The sequence below is a fragment of the Chiloscyllium plagiosum genome, chromosome 24 (assembly GCF_004010195.1).
Source record: "Chiloscyllium plagiosum isolate BGI_BamShark_2017 chromosome 24, ASM401019v2, whole genome shotgun sequence".
Lineage (NCBI taxonomy): Eukaryota > Metazoa > Chordata > Chondrichthyes > Orectolobiformes > Hemiscylliidae > Chiloscyllium > Chiloscyllium plagiosum.
The window spans coordinates 8,312,573-8,332,195 of NC_057733.1; the positions used below are offsets into that span (position 1 = coordinate 8,312,573).

General features: G+C 42.9%; 1 protein-coding gene across 7 annotated transcripts in view; it reads left to right on the top strand.

The window, feature by feature from the left end:
- LOC122562009 (voltage-dependent T-type calcium channel subunit alpha-1G-like) overlaps positions 1 to 19,623 on the top strand; it is a 304,845-nt gene that overhangs the window by 59,280 nt on the left and 225,942 nt on the right. For all 7 annotated transcript variants that reach the window (XM_043714394.1, XM_043714395.1, XM_043714398.1 and 4 more), the window contains exon 5: positions 2,127 to 2,433. In XM_043714394.1, coding sequence (XP_043570329.1) covers positions 2,127 to 2,433 — 307 coding nt within the window. The remainder of the gene's footprint in view (positions 1 to 2,126; positions 2,434 to 19,623) is intronic.

Sequence of the window (19,623 nt, forward strand, 5' to 3'; positions counted from 1 at the left end):
CAGCAGTTTTAGAGATGAGGTGGAAAGCTGAGGTTCTGTCTATTCTCTCAGGTGAATCTAACTGTATTGAGAGGAACAGGGTAGCTGAACCCAGTGGCCTGCCCAACATTTATTCCCCAAAATCACCCAAACAGATTAAATGCTGAGCTATCTCATCACTGTTCGTTGGATCTCACTGTGTTAAAATTAACTGCCATGCTTCCCTACATTACAATGGTGTCTACACTCCCAAACCTATTTGACAGCTGAGAGGTTTGGAGCACCTTGAAGACATAAAAGATTCTATACATGTAAGTGCTTGCTAATGGCCTCATAGCATCTCATCCAAGGACATCCCTTAGGACTAAGCTTTGTAGTAAATGTTGGTTTTTATGAACAAAAGGGAACCTCCCAGTTTAGTCTAATTCTAGCCTTACTTCATGCCCATATTGCAGCAGGGCTTATAACATGATGGCTGGTGATCTAGTTGTAACGTCACTGGGCTAGTAATCCGGGGCACAGGGTTATATTGTGTAGGGTATGGGTTCAAATCCACCATTGCAGCTGATGGAGTTTAGTTTCATTCATAAGTCTGGAAATGAAATCCAGTCTCAGTAATAGACCATGATACCAATCATCAGTTGTTGTAAAAACCCATCTGATTCATTAATGTCCTTTAGTGAAGAACATTGGCTACCCTGGCCTGGCCGATGTGTGATTCCAGACCCACCACAATGTAATTGGCTCTTAACTGCTCTCTGAAATTGTCCACAACCCACTCAGTTGAAGGACAAAAACATTCTGGCTGTAAAATAAAATTTCAATACATGGCATTGTTCCATTCACAGCACATTTGTAGGCAGTGCAATGTTGGAAATAAGTGTTGGTCAGACTGGAGCACTGTTCCAAGATATACACACCAAATCAAACCAGTATGTGTTATTCACAAGTTGTACTCATTTTTCCTTCCAGGGTCAGAGATCAATGAAGCCTGCCTTACTTGTACTAATGTGTTCCCAAACTGAACTAGTAAGCCGAAGGTGTATATAAAGGAATGGTGGTAATGTCACTGAATAAGTAAATTGGAAGCTAGGCTTTTGCCCTCAGAACATTGGTTCAAATCCCACCATCACAGATGAAGAAATCAATTATAATGCCTTATCAGTGAGGTGACCATGGAACGATACATTTATGGGTAGATGATGGCTTAGAGTTATTATCGCTGGACCATAAATCTAGAGACCTAAATAATGTTCTGGAAGTCTGGGTTTAAATCCCACTATGGCAAATGGGAAAGTTTGAATCCAATAAAAACCTGGAATTTAAGAGTCTAATGATGACCATGAGACCATTGTCAATTGTCATGAAAGCGCATCTGGTTCATTAATGTCCTTCAGAGAGGGAAGCTGCCATCCTTACCTGGTCTGTCCTCCATATGACTCCAAACCCACAGTAATGTGCTTGACTCTTAACCGCCCTCTGGGCAATTAGGGATGGGCAAGAAATGCTGCCTAGCCAGCGATATCCACAACTCATAATTTTAAAAACCTCAGGCAGATATGTGTCGTGAGTTCCCATTTTCCACTCCAATCTTTGTGGTGGAGCAAGGGGCAAAAGTGAGGCTGGCAAAAGAAGGAAGAAAAAGTTACAGTCAAAGACATGCCTGACTATTCACAAGTATCACCTTCAGAGCCCCTTTAGCAGAGAGGTTAAGGCTGGTCACCTTGCATGTGGCAACCAAGTAGATATGCAAAGGAAGTTATGGTGCTAAAAAACCTTTGCCAGATGAAGAAAACAAAGAATTGTAAACATAAGGCTCAATAACTGATGTAATTTCAACTAAGTAGGACAGTGCAGTGCAGGTGCAATCCCAAGTGGTGTCTCCAGGGGCAGTCTTTATCTTTATTATGACATTACTTCTTGTCAATAACACTTGGCATCTAATCACTTGACCAGGCCTTTCATATCTTTAAGGTCTAATCATGTCATAGGCAAGAAGTATTCAAGATGATAGCAACCAGAAAAAGTCCAATTCACTGTCGAGCTGGTTTATTAGGATGCCCTGAGACCTCCTGAGGCCACTTTTCCCACCTTAATGTCAAACCTGTTTCTCTCTAATTGTGTGACTTTTTCCATTTTTGTCATAGACCTGCCTCTCAAGGGCTGGATCGATATTATCACACAGAAAATGATGATGAGAATCCCTTCATATGTTCCCTCCTGAAGGATAATGGAATGCGCTATTGTCGCAGTGTGCCCCAAAGAAGAGTGAATAACATTGAATGTACCCTCGACGATACAAGTTACTACCTGTTACTGAGTAACAACACGGACAATATCAGCTGTATAAACTGGAATCAGTACTATACCCAGTGCCAACCTGCTGATCACAACCCATTCAAAGGAGCCATCAACTTCGATAACATTGGCTACGCGTGGATAGCAATATTTCAGGTACGTTGAGGTGTTCTTCCTTCAGTAGGTTACAGCTTTTATTTTGAGACAGGCTGGCAGATTCAATTTCTCTCATTCTGACAAAGGCCAACAGCAGCCAACAAGTAATTCACTGAAACTGGTGTCAAAACTGTGGAACACTGTGGAAATGTCAGGATATTAAGCAGCATTCTACAACCAATGAAGTACATTTTAAACAGAAGTCACTGTTGCTGTGCAGGAAGCATCACTGCCAAATTGTACACAGCAAGATCCCACAACTGACAATGAGATAGATGGGCAGTTGATTTGATGTTGACTTGGGAATGAATATTGCCCACCATTTATTTTCTAAATAATGCTCCAGGGTTCTTTAAAAACCAGCTTAGGGGATCAGTTTAATGCCTCAACACAAAGCCAAACCCTTCAACACATCCTCAGTATGGCATTGGAGTGTCAGTCAAAGGTGGTCAACTCTCTGTAAGGCATAGAGCAGGAGATGCTGTTAATAAAGCCACACCTGGAATCCTACTTCCCTTTTTGTTATTTGGAAATCATTTTCCAAATTATATTAAAAACTCAAATTATACCTAATAGTTCTTTTTATTATGGTGATGGATAGAAATAGTAACTATGAAGCTGTCACTTCTAATTGTTCATAGCTAGCAATGGGATAGATGACCAGATGTCTGTGTGGAGTTTGCACATCTCCCCATGTTGGTGTGGGTTTCCTTCGGGTGCTCCGATTTCCTCCCACAGTCCAAAGTTGTGCAGATTAGGTGAATTAGTCAGGAGTAAATGTAGACAATAAGTCTGGGTGGGATAGTCTTCGGAGGGTCGGTGTGGACTTGTTAGGCCGAAGAGCCTATTTCAACTTTGTAGGGATTCTATATAATCAATGTTTTAATGGTGTTTTAATAATCTGTGTTTTAATGGTGTTGGCCTGAAAACGAATATTTCACTTCAAGGGTGGTTGAATATATTGGGCCTGCACTCTTTGCAGTTTGGAAGATTCAGAGATAAACTTACTGAAACATACATGATCCTGCAAGGGCTTGACAGAGTAGATGTGAAAAATTGGTTCTCCTTTTGAGAGAGACTAGGAGCAGAGGGCATAATCTTAGAATAAGGAATCATCCATTTCAGACAGAAAAGAGTAAATATTGTTCTCTCAGAGGGTTGTGAATCTATGGAATTCTTATTGCAGAGGTTGGGTTGTTGAATGTGGTGTTTGAAGAAGTGACGAAAATTATAGATGAGGGTAGGGTGGTCAATGTCAACATGGACTTTAGTAAAGCATTTGTCAAGATCCCTCATTATAGACTGTTCTGTGGCAGTGGCATTCTGCAAGGATCAGTGCTGGGACCTCTGTTGTTTGTAATATATATAAATGAGTTGGTTTAAAATGTAGGTGGTCTGATTAGTAAACTTATAGGTGACATGAAAGTTGGTAGAGTTGTGGATAGTGAGGGAAGTTATCAAAGGATACAGCAGGATACAGATCAACTGGAAAGTGAGGCGGAGTTATGACAGATCAAGTTTAATCTGGACAAGTATGAGGTGATGCATTTTGGGTGGCCAACTCCAAGTGGAAAATATCTAGTAAATGGCAGGATCCTGAGGAAGATTATTAGACAGAGGGGTAACACAAGTGGATATGGTGGTAAAGAATGCATATAGCAATTTCTGCTTTCAGCTGTCAGGGCACTGAGTATAAAAGTTGACAAGAGTGGTGCTGGAAAAGCACAGCAGTTCAGGCAGCATCCGAGGAACAGGAAAATCGACGTTTCGGGCAAAAGCCCTTCATCAGGAATACAGGCAGAGTGCCTGAAGGGTGGAGAGATAAATGAGAGGAGGGTGGGGGTGGGGAAAAAGTAGCATAGAATACAATAGGTGAGTGGGGATGGGGATGAAAGTGATAGGTCTTGGAGGAGGATGGGGGAAGGTAGCAAAGTGGGTGAATGGGGGAGGGGATGAAGGTGATAGGTCAGAATAGAGTGGATAGATGGAAAAGAAGATAAGCAGGTAGGACAAGCCATGGGGACAGTGGGTTTCCAGCATCTGCTGTCATTGTTTTTACCTAAAAGTTGGCAAGTCATGTGGCAGCTGTATAAGACTTTAGTTAAGTCACGTTTGGAGAATTGTGTGCAGTTCTGGTCACCAGGAAGGATATGGCGTCAATGGGGTGGGGGCCAAAAGAGATTTATTAGGATATTGCATGCATTGGAGTGTATTGGCTGTGGGGAGAGGTTGGACAAACTTGGATTGTTTTTGCGAAAGCAAGGTGACCGAATAGAAGTGTATAAAATTATGAGAGGCACGGATAGGTTGGATATTCTGAGTGTGTTTTCCCAGATGGAAATGTCAAATAAGGTGAGGGGGAAATATTTAAAGGAGATGTGTGAGGTAAGTTTTTTTTTGCAGAGGGTGGTAGGTTCCTGGAACACACTGCCAGGCGAGATGGTAAACACAGTTACAATAACATCATTTAAAAGGCACTTAAACAGACACATGTACAGGAAGTAAATAGAGGAACCGTGCACAGATAGATGGTGTCAGGTTCAGTGCAGACATGGTATGCCAGGGGACCATTTCTCTGCCATATTGTTCTGTGTTCTTAATGCTGAGACAGTCAGATTTTTAATCAGTAGGGGATCAAGGGTTATGGAAAACAAAGGCAACTTGCAATTGACCACCCAAAATGCATCACCTCACACTTGTCCAGATTAAACTCCATCTGCCATTTCTCTGCCCAACTTTTCGACTGATCCATATCCTGAAGTACCCTTTGAAGATTATCAGATTAGATTCAACAGTGAGGTGCTGGAAAAACACAGCAGGTCAGGCAGCATCCGAGGAGCAGGAGAATCGACGTTTCAAGCATAAGCATCAGGAAACCTTGGATGCTGCCTGACCTGCTGTGCTTTTCCAGCACCACACTCTCGACTCTGATCTCCAGCATCTGCAGTCCTCACTTACTCCCAGATTATCAAATTAGCTGTGATCTCATTGAATTAAAGAGCAGACTATATGGGCCAAGATGGCCTACTTATGCTTCTACGTCAGTCATGAGTGGGCAGCAAAAGAACATTTAGGGTAGGAGTAGACCATACAGCCCCTCAGCATGTTCCAACATTCAATATGATGATAGCTGACCTCTAGCCTCAGCACCAGTTTCCCATCTGCTCCCCATATCTCTTAATTCCAGGAGAGCCCAGGAATCGCAAGCTTGAATATGTCTAATGATGGAGCATCCATAACCATTCTGGGATAACAAATTCCAAATATCCACAGCCCCCTGATTGAAGGAGCCTCTCCTCATTTCAGTCCTAAATAGTTGATCCCTTTAATATTGAGATTCCACTTCTGTGATTCGGATACCCCACTGAAGGCAAACAGCCACTCAGTGTGAAGTCTAAAATCTCCTTCAGGTTCTTAAATGGTTGATATCTTACGTCAGCTCATCTCTCACTCTCTGAGGCTCCAGAATGTATGGACTCACTCTACGCACTCTCTCAACTCAGGGACCCACCGAGTGAACCTCCATGCACTGCTTCCAACAAAAGTACTTAAGCATGAAGACTAAAACTAAACACAAGTCTTGTACACCAAAAAACCTTGAAGTAAAGACTATGCCATTTATCTTCTAATTACTCACTGGACCAACATTTTAACTTATTTTCAGTGTACACTATATTCAAGTTTCCTTAATAACCTACTTTTAAAAGAGTCTGCTCTTCCATTCTTCCTACCAAATGAATAAAGCCACATTCCCTACAATACCTTGTCTACCACCTGATATAACCGTTCTATATCTCTTAGCTGCTACACTGTATATTCCCCACAGCTTACAAAACCACATCACTGTATAACATCAGAAAACCAGCACATATTCTGTTTCATCATCTAAGTGATCACAATAGAATTAAAAATACCTGATATTCATCACCTACCATTGAGAACTCCACTAGTTACTGCCGGCAGACTTGAAAATGTCCTGCTTATCCCTGCACTCTGCCTCCTGCCCAGTATTCAATCCTCTCCCCACACTAATATATCATCCTAACTCCATGAGCCCTTATCTTATGCGTTAACATTTTATGTGGCATTTTTAACGTGTCCTTTGGAAATCTAGGTATATTACATCTACTGACTCCCCCATTTCGACTGCAAGTCACCTCCTCAATGAAATTTCATAAGTTTATGGAGCACAATTTCTTTTTCGTAAAACTTCTTTGATCATACATGAATTTCTAAATGCATTAAGACTTCCTTAAAATAGATTCCAGAATACCCAGCATTTTTCAGACTAACTGGCTTTCTTGAATAGCAGTATTGCATTGGTTAATTTCCAATCTACTAGAACCATTTCAGTAGAGTGATAGAGTCATAGGGATGTACAGCATGGAAACAGACCCTTTGGTCCAACCCGTCCATGCCGACCAGATATCCTAAATAAATCTAGTCCTATTTACCAGCATTTGGCCCATATCCCTCTAAACCTTTCCTTTTCGTATACCCTTCCAGATGTCTTTTAAATGTTGTAATAGTTCCAGCCTCCACCACTTCCTCTGGCAGCTCATTCCATACACGCACCACTCTCTGCATGAAAAAGTTGCCCCTTAAGTCCCTTTTAAATCTTTCCCCTCTCATCTTAAACCTATGCCCTCTAGTTTTGGACACCCCCATCCTGGGGAAAAGACCTTGACTATTTACCCTATGCTCTATAAGGTCACCCCTCAGCCTCTGACCCTCCTTGGAAAATAGCCCCAGCCTCTCCCTCCAACCTAGGCAACATCCTCATAAATCTTTTCTGAACTCTTTCAAGTTTCACAATATCCCTCCTTTAGTAAGGAGACCAGAATTGCATGAAGTGTTCCAAAAGTGGCCTAACCAATGTCCTGTATAGCCGCAACATGACCTCCCAACTCCTGTACTCAGTGCTGTGATCAATAAAGGCAAGCATAACAAATGCTATCCTATGTGCATGTCACTTCACTTTCAAGGAGCTATGAACCTGCACTCCAAGGTCACTTTGTTCAGCAACACTCCCCAGGACCCTACCATTAAGTGTGTAAATCCTGCCTTGATTTGCCTTTCCAAAATGCAGCACCTCACATTTATCTAAACTAAACTCCATCTGCTAATCCTTAGCCCATTGGCCCGTCTGATCAAGATCCCATTGTACTCTGATGTAACCTTCTTTGCTGTCTACTCCACCTCCAATTTTGGTCTCATCTGCAAATTTACAAACCACACCTCCTACATTCACATACAAATCATTTGTACAAGTGAGGAAAAGCAGTGGACCCAGCACCAATCCTTATGGCACACCACAGGTGACAGGCCTCCAGTCTGAAAAACAGCCCTCCACCACCACCCTCTGTCTTCTACCTTCAAGCCAGTTCTGTATCCAAATGGCTAGTTCACCCTCTGTTCTGTGTGATCTAGTTAACCAGTCTACCGTGAGGAATCTTGTCAAACAACTTACTGAAGTCCATATGGATCATGTCCACCACTCTGCCCTCATCAACCCTCTTTGTTACTTCTTCAAAAAAACTCAATAAACTTCATGAGATGCGATTTCCCACATACAAAGCCATGTTGACTAGCCCTAATCAGTCCTTGCCTTTCCAAATACATAGAAATTCTGTCCCTCAGGATTCCCTCCAACAACTTTCCCCCATTGATGTCAGGCTCACTGGTCTATAGTTCTCTGGCTTGTCCTTACCACCTTCTTTAAATTGTGATACCACGTTAGCCAACCTTCAGTCTTCCGGCACCTCACCTGTGGATGTCAATGATACAAATATCTCAGCAAAGGGCCCAGCAATCACTCTCCTAGCTTCCCACAGAGTTATAGGGTACACTTGATCCGGTCCTGGATTTATCCACCTTTATGTGTTTTAACACATCCAGCAATGCCTCCTCTGTAATATGGACATTTTTCAAGATGTTGTTATTTGCTTCCCCACATCCATTATCTTCCACATCCTTCTCCACAGTAAACATGATGCAAAATACTCATTTAGTATCTCCCTCATCTCCTAGTTCCATGTCTAAGTGGCCTTGCTGATCTTTAAGGGGCTGTATTCTCTCCCTAGTTACTCTTTTGTCCTTATTGTATTTGTAGAATCCCTTTGTATTCTCCTAAACCCTATTTGCCAAAGCTATCTCATTTCCCCTTTTTGCCCTCCTGACTTCCCTCTTAAGTTTACTCCAACTGTTTTTATGCCATTCTGGGGATTCACTCAATCTGTCCTGCCTATAGCTGACATATGCTTCCTTCTTATTCTTGACCAAAACCTGAATTTCTCTAGTCATCCAGCATTCCCTACACCTACCAGCCTTACCCTTCAACCTAATACAAACATACTGTCTCTGGACTCTTGTTATCTAATTTCTGAAGGCTTCCCATTTTCGAGCCATCTCTTTACCTGCGAACATCTGCCCCCAGTCAGCTTTTGAAAGTTCTTGCCTAATACCATCAAAATTAGCCTTTCTCCAATTTAAAACTTCAACTTTTAGATCTGGTCTATCCTTTTCCATCACTATTTTAAAACTAATATAATTATGATTGCTGGCCTCAAAGTGCTCCCCCACTGACACCTAAGTCACCTGCCCTGCCTTATTTCACAAGAGTAGGTCAGGTTTTGCATCTTCTCTAGTAGGTACATCCGTATATTGAATCAGAAATTTTCTTGTACACACTTAACAGAATTCCTCTCCATCCAAGCCCTTAACACTATAGTAGTTCCAGTCTTTGTTTGGAAAGTTAAAATCCCCTAACGTAACCACCTTATTACAGATAACTGAGATCTCCTTACAAATTTATTTCTCAATTTCCCGCTGACTACTTGGGGGGAATATAGTACAAATCTAATAAGGTGATCATTTCTTTCTTATTTCTTAATTCCACCAAATAGCTTCCCTGGACTATTCCCACAAATATCCTCCCTAAATAGAGCTGTAACATTAACCCTAATCAAAAACGCCACTCCCTCTCTTCTCTTGTCCTTTCAATCCTTCCAGTATTTTAGAAACTTTGGAAAATCGAAGCCACTACATCCAAAATCTCTTCAGCTCTTTTATCTCACCCTAGGCGATAGCCATTAAGTCCTGGAGTTTGACAATCTCTAGACTGTTGGGTTTCTCTGATACTTTTTCTTGGCTGATGTTAATTACATCAAATTCCTCACTCTTTTTGGCTCCTTAGTTACCGATAATTTGGTGAGATTGGACAATAGTCTTGAATTATTGAGGACATTAATCTTTAGTGCACGGTGTCAGCAGGCAGTAATCTTCAGTGCATGGTATCTATACATAACAGACTCGGCTACAGTGAAGAGAATCAGTGAACCTTTTTTTTTCAGAGAGTAGTTTTGGAGCAAGATAATCAAGATTTTGCTCTTTGAAATGAAGGGCAGCATCATTTATTAATACAAGCATTAGTATTAACTGCAAATTCTCAAGAGATGAGTGGGAACTATTTTGCCTCGAGAAATGGAAATGGCTTGAAGTGAATGCTGACGACTTGTTTAGTTGCACTTGACTCTGAGTCACTCTTTGATTCTGAATTGAGTACAGTACTTTCTCAGTAATGACCATGTACTGCAATAGTTCTCAAAATTACACAGGCCCTTTTCCCTGCTGTCAGGTTGTTCTCAGTCTGTACCAAGAGTGCTGATCGATTTCCAACCTGCAAGTGAAATCCACTGAGATATTTTTAAGTCATTCTTATTTCTTTAGATTCTTGTGTGACAATTTAAAGTTCATAGAATTCCTACAGTGCAGAAAGAGCCCACCGAGACTGCACTGACCCTCGAAGGAGCATCCCACCCACACCCAGCCCCCAACCTCACATTGGCCATGGCTAATTCACCTAACCTGCATCTCTCTGGACACTACAGGGCAATTTTTTTTTAGCACAGCCAATCCACTTAACCTGCACATCTTTGGACTGTGGGAAGATCACCCAGTGGAAATCTGCATAGACACAGGGAGAATATGGAAAATCCACACAGTTACCCAAGGCTGCAATTGAACCCAGGTCCTTGCTGCTTTGAGGCAGCAGTGCTAACCACTGTGCCCCATGAAGCCCTAACATAACATTCACGGACAGTCTGATCAGAACCTGGGACATTGGCACCAGTACTGGGGAAGAAGGGACCTGTTCCGATCAGGTGATCTTCATCTGAACCATGCTGGGGCCAAAGTCCCAGTGAATTGCATAACTAGGGCTGTAGACAGGACTTTAAATTAAAGAGAAAGGGGAGGATTCAGTTATGGGGGAAATCAGAAAACCTGAATTAAAGGAAGAAGTAAGAATGCAGAACTCAGGAGAGGTTATTAAAATCTCCAGCACAGACACAAATAGGACAGAGTGTGTGAAAAGGATTAGCCATCAAACTTCAAGCAGACTGGGCAAATGAATAACAATGAGAAGAGGGCCGGTTAATACAGGACTGAAGGAGTTCTCTGAATGCATGCACTATAAGGAATAAAGGTAAAGGAGCTTATGGTGCCGATTGAAATGGGCAGGTATGATGTGGTGGGCATCACGGAGACATGGCTACAAGGGGATCAGGATCGGGAGCTGAATATTCAAGACATACATCCTATCAAAAAGACAGCCGGGGGTGTGGTTGCTTTATTAGTAAGAAATTAAATTCAATCAATACTAAAAAACAAAGTAGGGTCAGATGGTGTAGAATCTGTGTGGGTAGAATTGAGGAACCGAAAAGGTACAAAAACCATAGTTGGAGTTATGTACAGGCCTACAAACAGTAGTCAGGAGCTGGGGCGCAAGCCACACCAGGAGATAGAAAAGATGTGTAGGAAAGGCAAAGTTACAGTGATCATAGGAGATTTCAATATGCAGGTGGACTGGGAAAATCAGGTTGGTAGTGGTTCAAAAGAAAAGGAATTTGTGGAATGTCTATGAGATGGCTTTTTGGAGCAGCGTGTGGTGGAGCCCACTAGGGAACCGGCAATACTGGATTCAGTGTTGTGTAATGAGACAGATTTGATAAGGGAGTTTAAGGTGAAGGAACTGTTAGGAGGCGGTGATCATAATATGATTGAACTTACTCTCCAATTTGAGAAGGAGAAGATAGAATCAGAGATAATTGTGTTACAACTGGATAAAGGCAACTAAGAGGCATGAGGGAGGAGCTGGGTAGAATTGACTAGGAGAGGAACCTAGCAGGAAAGACAGTGGAACAGCAATGGCAGGAGTTTCTGGGAGTAATTCAGGAGACACAGCAGAGATTCATCCAGAGGAAAAAGCAGCACGGTATAGGGAGGATGAGGCAATCATGGCTGACTTAGGGATAGCATGAAAGCAAAAGAGAAAACATATAATGTGGTAAAACACAGTAGGAAACCAGAGAATTGGGAAGCTTACAAAGACTAACAGAGGGCAACAAGAAGAGAAATAAGGAGGGAGAAGATTAAATAGCCAACCAGTAATATAAAGAAAGACTATAAGAGTTTCTTTAGATATATAAAGGGCAAAAGAGAGGCAAAAGTGGAAAATGATACTGGAGAGATAATAGTGGGCAACAAGAAAACGACTGAGGAACTGAATAATTTCTTTGCGTCAGTCTTCACAGTGGAAGACATGAGTAATATCCCAAAACTTCAAGAGAGTGAAAGGGCAGAGCTGTGTATGGTGGCCATCACCAAGGTGAAAGTGCTAGAAAAACTGAATGGCCTAAAGGTGGATAGATCAGATGGACTACACCCCAGAGTTCAAAGGGAGAGAGCTGAAGAGAAAGTGGAGACGTTAGTGGTGATCTTTTCAGAATCGCTAGAATCAGAGAGGGCCCCAGAGGACTGGAAAAGCACTAGCCTAACACCCCTGTTTAAAATGGAGTAAGGCAAAAGACAGAAAATCATAGACCGATTAGCCTAACCTTGGTCATGGTAAGACCCTGGAATCCATTGTGAAGGATGAGATTTCTGAATACTTGGAAGTGTATGGTAAAATAGGGCAAAGTCAGCGTGGTTTCATCAAGGGAACATCATGCCTGACAAATCTGGTAGAATTCTTTGAGGAGGTAATGAGCAGGTTAGACCAAGGAGAACCAATGGATGTTATCTACCCGGACTTCAAGAAGGCCTTTGACAAGGTGCCACACAGGAGGCTACTGAGTAAGATAAGGGCCCATGGTGTCAAAGGCAAGGTGCTAGCATGGATGGAAGCTTGGCTGCCTGCAGAAAGCAGAGAGTGAGGATAAAGGGGCCCCTCTCAGGATGGCAGCCAGTGACAAGTGATGTTCCGCAAGGGTCCGTGTTGGGCCCACAACTTTTCACTTTATACATTAATGATCTAAATGAAGAAACTGAGGGCATTCTGGCTACGATTGCAGACTATACAAAGATGGGTGAAGGGACAGGTAGCAATGAGGAGGCGGGGAGGCTGCAGAAGGATTTTGACAGGTTAGGAGTGTGGGCAAAGAAGTGGCAGATGGAGTACAATGTGGGAAAGTGTGACGTAATGCACTTTCATCGGAAAAATAGAGGCATGGGCTATTTTCTGAATTGTGAGAAATTCAGAAGTCTGAAGTTCAAAGAGATTTGGGAATTCTAGTCCAGGATTCTCTCAAGATAAACTTGCAGGTTGAGTCAGTAGTTAGGAAGGCAAATGCAGTGATGGCATTTATTTTGAGAGGGCATAGTATAAAAGCAGGGATACATTTCTGAGGTTTTCTCAGACTCTGGTCAGACCACATTCAGAGTACTGTGTTCAGTTTTGGGCCCCATATCTCAGGAAGGATGTACTGGCCCTGCAGCATGATCTGAGAAGGCTCATGAGAATGGTCCCAGGAATGAAAATATGAGGAACATTTGAGGATTCCGGATCTATACTTGATCAAGGTTAGAAGGAGGAGAGGGGAATATAATTGAAACATACAGAATACTGGATGGCCTGAACAGAGTGGATATTGGGAAGATGTTTCCATTGGTAGGAGAGACTAGGACCCAAAGGCACAGCCTTAAAGTAAAAGAAAGACATTTTTAGAATGGAGATAAGGAGAAACCTCTTCAGTCAGAGAGTGGTGAATCTTAAGAAATTCATTGCCAGAGAAGGCTGTGGAGGCCAGGTCATTGAGTATATTTAAGACTGAGATAGATATGTTCTTGAATATCAAGGGGTTCAAAGGTTATGGGGAGAAAGCGGGAGAATGGGATTGAGAAACTTATCAGCCATGATTGAGTGGCGGAGCAGACTCGATGGGCTGAATGGCCTAATTTCTGCTTCTACGTCTTAAGGTCTTATAGTTCAGGAACAAAAGTCTTCTTCTGAGGCAGCCCTTTAGGAGCAAAGACAACTTGCTAGCACTGTGATATTGGGAGTCCTGAGACTACTAGACAGTCCAATGCTGGCTTCACATATCCTGCCACAGAAAGGGTGGGTAATATTTGAAAAGGAAGGTATATTTTTTCTTGTTTCCATGTGGGCCTATCAGAGACACTCAAATGACTGGCACCTTCAGGGTCACTTCTTCTCCAATTCAGGCAGCTCTGGCCAAGATGTACCAGAGTGAGTGATGGCTGTCAGCTTCAAGTTAGGAATGGATGTGACTCAGAGAGCAGAATTCCTGTATCGGAGCCCAGCAGTCTCATTGAGGACAATTAAATAAAAGGAACAGTTTACCTTATGACAACTTGACCTGCTGTCATAGGATTCAACTGTGACAAGAAAATAAATTCTTTGTACTGTACATTTTGGTGCTGGTTGCCATGGAGAATGTGTTGCATTTGATGCTGTCTCAGTACACAGTGATCCTGGGTCTGCTGTCTAACATGTGAGAGGTTGCTTTATGTCATTCAGGGAAAATATTTCTGGCCCTGCAGTGTTATTGCTGCTCATCAAACCCGAATGGTGGTGCTGGAAAAGCAGCAATAAAAAAACAAGCAATTAATTTCTAGATAGGTAGAACTGAAAAGCAGCACAGTTTTATTCAACCCGTATGGAAATTTGGTTAGACCACACACGTATATTGCTACTTTCTTTTTTATTCACTCTTGGGATGCTGGCTAGCCAGCATTTATTGGCCAATACCTAGTTTCCCTTGAGAAGGTGGTGGTGAGCTGCCTTCTCGAACTGCTGCAGTCCATGTGCTGTAGGTAGACCTGCGATGCCATTAGAGAGGGACTTCCAGGATTTTGACCCATTGATACTGAAGGAACAATGATATATTTCCAAGGCTGGATGGTGAGTGGCTTGGAGGGGAACTTGCAGAGGGTGGTATTCCCATGTTTCTGGTGCCTTTTTTCTTCGAGGTGGAAGTGGCCATAAGTTTGGAACATGCTGTCCAAAGATCTTTGGTGAATTTCTACAGTGTATTTTGTGAGGAATAAATATTACTTCTGCAACAGAGTATTAGTGGTGGAGGGAGTGGATACTTGTGGATGTGGTGCCAATGATGCGGGATGCTTTGACCTGGATGATGTCAAGCTTCTGGCGTGCTGTTGGAACTGCACCCATCCAGGCAGGTAGGGAGTATTCTGTCACACTCCTGACTTACGCTTTGTAGATGGTGGACAGGCTTTGGAGAGTCAGGCAGTGAGTTATTTGCTGCAGTATTCCTGTGAACTTTTCTGGTCCCTGTATTATGATCCAGATGCACTGGGGAAAGTAGACAAGGATCATACAGGAGCTGAAAAAGACTTCCTCATCAGGAAAGGCTGAACAGACTAGGCATGATCTATCAATTATAGAGTAAACAGAAAGTCATCAAATGGTCCAATCGGCTAGACATGAGAAAATATTTCTACATGCTGGAGAGTCCCAAGCTAGATATATATTATATACAAGGCAAGTTCCTAAATATAAGCCACTCACTAATAAATGCAAATGAGAACCCAGGAGAAATTTGATTACTGAATAATTGGTGGGAATATGGAACTTGAATGAGGAGCAGCTGAGGTAACGAGCATGGATGTGTTTGAGAGAAAGCTGGATAAATACGAGGCAGAAAGGAGTAGAAAGATATTCTGTCAGGTTCAGATAAAGGGAGGTGGGTGTAGGGTTGCTTGCAGCGTAAATGCAGGTATCCACCACTTGCTCTGGCCAGAAGCAATGATCAGCTTCTATGTGCTACATTCTCAAGGTAACTCAGTAACCTTCAACATCACCTCAGTAACCTTCAACTGAGATGAACAAAAAGTTCCAAATTCCTCTGCGTAGCTCTTAGCAAAAGCTGCCTGGAACACTTGAGGATCAAACGTTATTGCCTGCAAACAAATTATCTTGAAGAGGATTAATTGATAAACAGCTTATCTTTTATATTTTACATAGTAATAACCAAATGAAGATTAAGTGCATAAAACAGGAGGTTAGGATCTTGCTTTTACCGCAGGGCATGGTGTTCAAGGCAGAACAAGGCAGTAAGCCAGTAAAAAAAAACTTGCAAGGACATTATTACATATCCTGGGAGGGGGAAGCTCACGCCAAGCTTTCTGATATAATGCCTTTTCAGTTTTGGATATGATGCTTGACATGTTTCGGAACTAATCCTTGGGGTTTATTTTTTTTCTCTTCTTTCAAATGGATTAATTGAAAAACATGCAAAACTGAAACAAACTCTCAAACTGGCGTGCTTGAATTGGAAGTTAATCCATGCATGTGAGAATGTTCATGCACAGCTCACTGAGCATCGCAGTAGGTAGTTATCGCTACACTTGTTTGACCTTTGTCAACCAGAGACTTTTAATGGGTGGAGAGGCAGAGATGAGGAAACCAAGCACTGTCCACCCAGTCAGTCATCTCCCACAATGTTCAGACACATCCTCCACACTATGGGAGGCAGAGGATTAAATGGAAGTTACTGGAACATACTGTTTAGCTGCTGTGATATGGGAAATATTTATAGCCTGTCCTCTGTCACACCTGTGAATCAATGTTCTCTTAGTGGGCTCATCATATGACTTGCCCCCAACACTTCAGCCACTGGCTTACCTACACCAATCAGAAAGCAAAATAATTACCAAATTAGATGATGGATATCTATCAACTAGTGGCTTTCCCCACCCTGACAGTTTCAATAGTTTTGTAAATGGTAAAGAGAAATATTCTGAGAAACTGATGCTCTCCCCTCCATAACAAAGCATTTCCCTGTGATGTTTCTCCATGGTTGGACACAGCATTGTCTTAGAGATTGATTCCTGGAGACTCCAGGCCAATCCTGAGGAGTTGGCAGCCCCACTCTTTGCTGCAGACCTTCCCAATCCCAATGTTTACTGGAAGCTCTGTGCAGTCTGAGCAGTTGGGAGGGCTTTGTGACCCCTGTAGTTTACTGCACCACCATACACACTGAGCTGCATTGCAAAGATAGGAGGTCAGTGCGTCACCAGTTTAGACTCCACCCAACACTCTCAGCAATCCCTCAATTCACTATCACCCGCAATTACTTTCACACCCTTTTCTCCTGCAGCTTCCTATTCTAAAAAAAAGTGCCACTTCTATACCTTGGTGTTAACCAACTCCCGTTCACTGGGAAAACGGATCTGAGTTTGGCATCAATACGTGAGCAACAATGCCACAATCTTATCTGCAGGTCCAACAATACTGCTCTTGTGTGGAGCTTTCCCTGTTTTATATTCATCCATGTGATATGGGCATCAATTATTGCCTGTCCCATTTGCCCTTAGTGAGCTGCCTTCTTGAACCGCTGCAGCCCGCGTGCTATGGAGTTCCAGGATTTTGACCCAGCAACAGTGAAGGAACGGCGATATATTTCCAGGTCCATTATGTACAAAGCTCTCCCTTTGACCTTCCGCCCATTAACCAGTGCCAGGGCACACCAGCGGGCACCTCATCATTTGGCCACAGCCTAAGAAAACCCTTTCTGAAAATAAATTGCATCCATAAATAGTTCTCTTATTTATAACCTTCCTTCTGTTAACACTGAGATACAGAGGACCTGAAAATTATTTGAAATGATTCCGAACACACTGTAGTATGCTAATAAGTAGTTCCAGATGTTAATGAGAACCATTTTCTGACTCCACACCCAACCACCACCAGTCCCCACACCCACCCCCAACCCAAGCCCCTGCTCCTTCATCAACACAGCACTATATGTTCTTTCAGGAGAGATGGTTCGGTGCTGTTTCGTGCAACAGAAGTATTTTGTAACCGACATTACTAGTCCAGGCAACACGTGCTCCCAATCTGACATGCCACTGCTACAGCGCGGTTAGACACAACCCAACCCCTCCTCCGAGCTCACCCCTGCTCCACCACTCCCCCCTCCCCCCAACTCCATGCCTCTCAACTGACAGATGTTGCCTGCCTTCCCAGACACTCAGCTGGCTTCACTCCCGCACACATCTGTCCCTGTTCAACAGCTACAGTCCTCTTGCTCGCTCGCACGTCTTTATTTTTGGCCATTGCTTTCCTTCCTTTTCCCTGTTCCAAGTTACTTTTCCTGAAAGCAAAGCTTTGCACGCCAGCAAGTGGGAGCCCCGTCATTGTGGAGCTGACCTCAGAACAGGCCTCGGCAATCTAACCTCAAGAGTCTGTTCCAAGGTTCATGGTGCTCAAGCCTGTAGGCATCTTCACCCATGTTCTTACCCCAATCCTCACGCACCTGGCCTTGACATCACATGGGCCTGGTACCACACACATGCAATTGGCAGCCATTAATGGTCCCCATTAGCAGCAGTTGGTTCTACCAGGCTGACCTTTACCCATTCCTTTGTTTAGTCTCCCTGGGCTCCATCTTTATCCATCATTTACTCCTTCTCCATCTCTCTTTTAGCATTTATTCCAACCTTTTCTTCGCTCCAGTCAATTCTGAAGAAGGATCACTGGACCTGAAACATTATCTCTGATTTGTGTCCACAGATGCTGCCAGACTTGCTGAGTTTCTCCAGCAATTTCTGTTTTTCTTTTGCGTTTCGACATCCGCTGTTATTTTGTTTTTTTTTTGTTCAGATGCAATTCATGACAAAGTGGGAGGTGATGCACTTTGGAAGAAGGAATAAGACAAGGGAGTAGAAACAGGGATCATGGATTTCTAGAATCATACAGTACAGAAGAAGCCTTTTGGCTCATCAAGCCTGAACTACTACCAACTTAGACCCACTTTCTCACACCAGGCCCATAGCCTTGATTGTTATGACATTTTGAAAGTTTGTCAAGTACTTTTAAAGGTTGTGAGATTTCCTGCCTCCATTACCTTCCATTACCTTCCCAGGCAGTATATTTCCAGACTCCCACCACCATCTGGTTCAAAACCTTTATCTCAATCCCCTCTAAACCTCCTGCTTTTCACTTTAAATTTATGCACCCTTGTTATTGATCCTTCAACTGAGGGGAATAGTTGCTTTCTATTCACCCTGTCCAGGCGCCTTATAATCTTACATGCCTCTATCAGGTTTCCTTCAACCTTTTCTGCTCACAGGAAAACAACCCAAGCTTATCCAGCCTCTCTTCCTCACAAAAATGCTCCACCCCAGGCAACATCCCACTGAATCTCCACTGCACACCTTGAAGTGTTTGTCCACAGATCCCTGAATCTGATAAGACAGGTTCGTAGGGTCGTGAAGAAGGCATACAGGACATTTGCCCTTATCAGTCGAGGCCTGTATTATTAGAGCAGGCAGCCTCTAATAGAGGTGTGCTGGACTTTGGTTAGGCCCTGCACCAACCCCTGACGCACTCCACTTATCACAGGCCTCCAGTCCAACAAGCATCCTACTGGTGTGTCATTATGAAAACTATCGACAGATATAAAAATAATTAACTTTCCTTATGTCATAACAGTCATTTTCTGTGGTCTAGTAGCCTCAATCTGTTATTAACGTATCTGCATAAATTATAAAATTTGTGTTATAAAACGGAGGTTGACTAAAACTAAACCAGAGAACTAAAACCGAAATATCCAAAGAGGAGCACCTTGCCTTATAATCTGTAAAAGGAGTGTGAAAAGTGGTATAACCAGCTTTTCAGAAACTTCTAATGGTTAAATAAAATAAATCCCTGACACAGCTGAAAATGTGTTGCTGGAAAAGCGCAGCAGGTCAGGCAGCATCCAAGGAGCAGGAGAATCGACGTTTCGGGCATGAGCCCTTCTTCAGGAATGAGGAAAGTGTGTCCAGCAGGCTAAGATAAAAGGTAGGGAGGAGGGACTTAGGGGAGGGGCGTCGGAAATGCGATAGGTGGAAGGAGGTCAAGGTGAGGGTGATAGGCCGGAG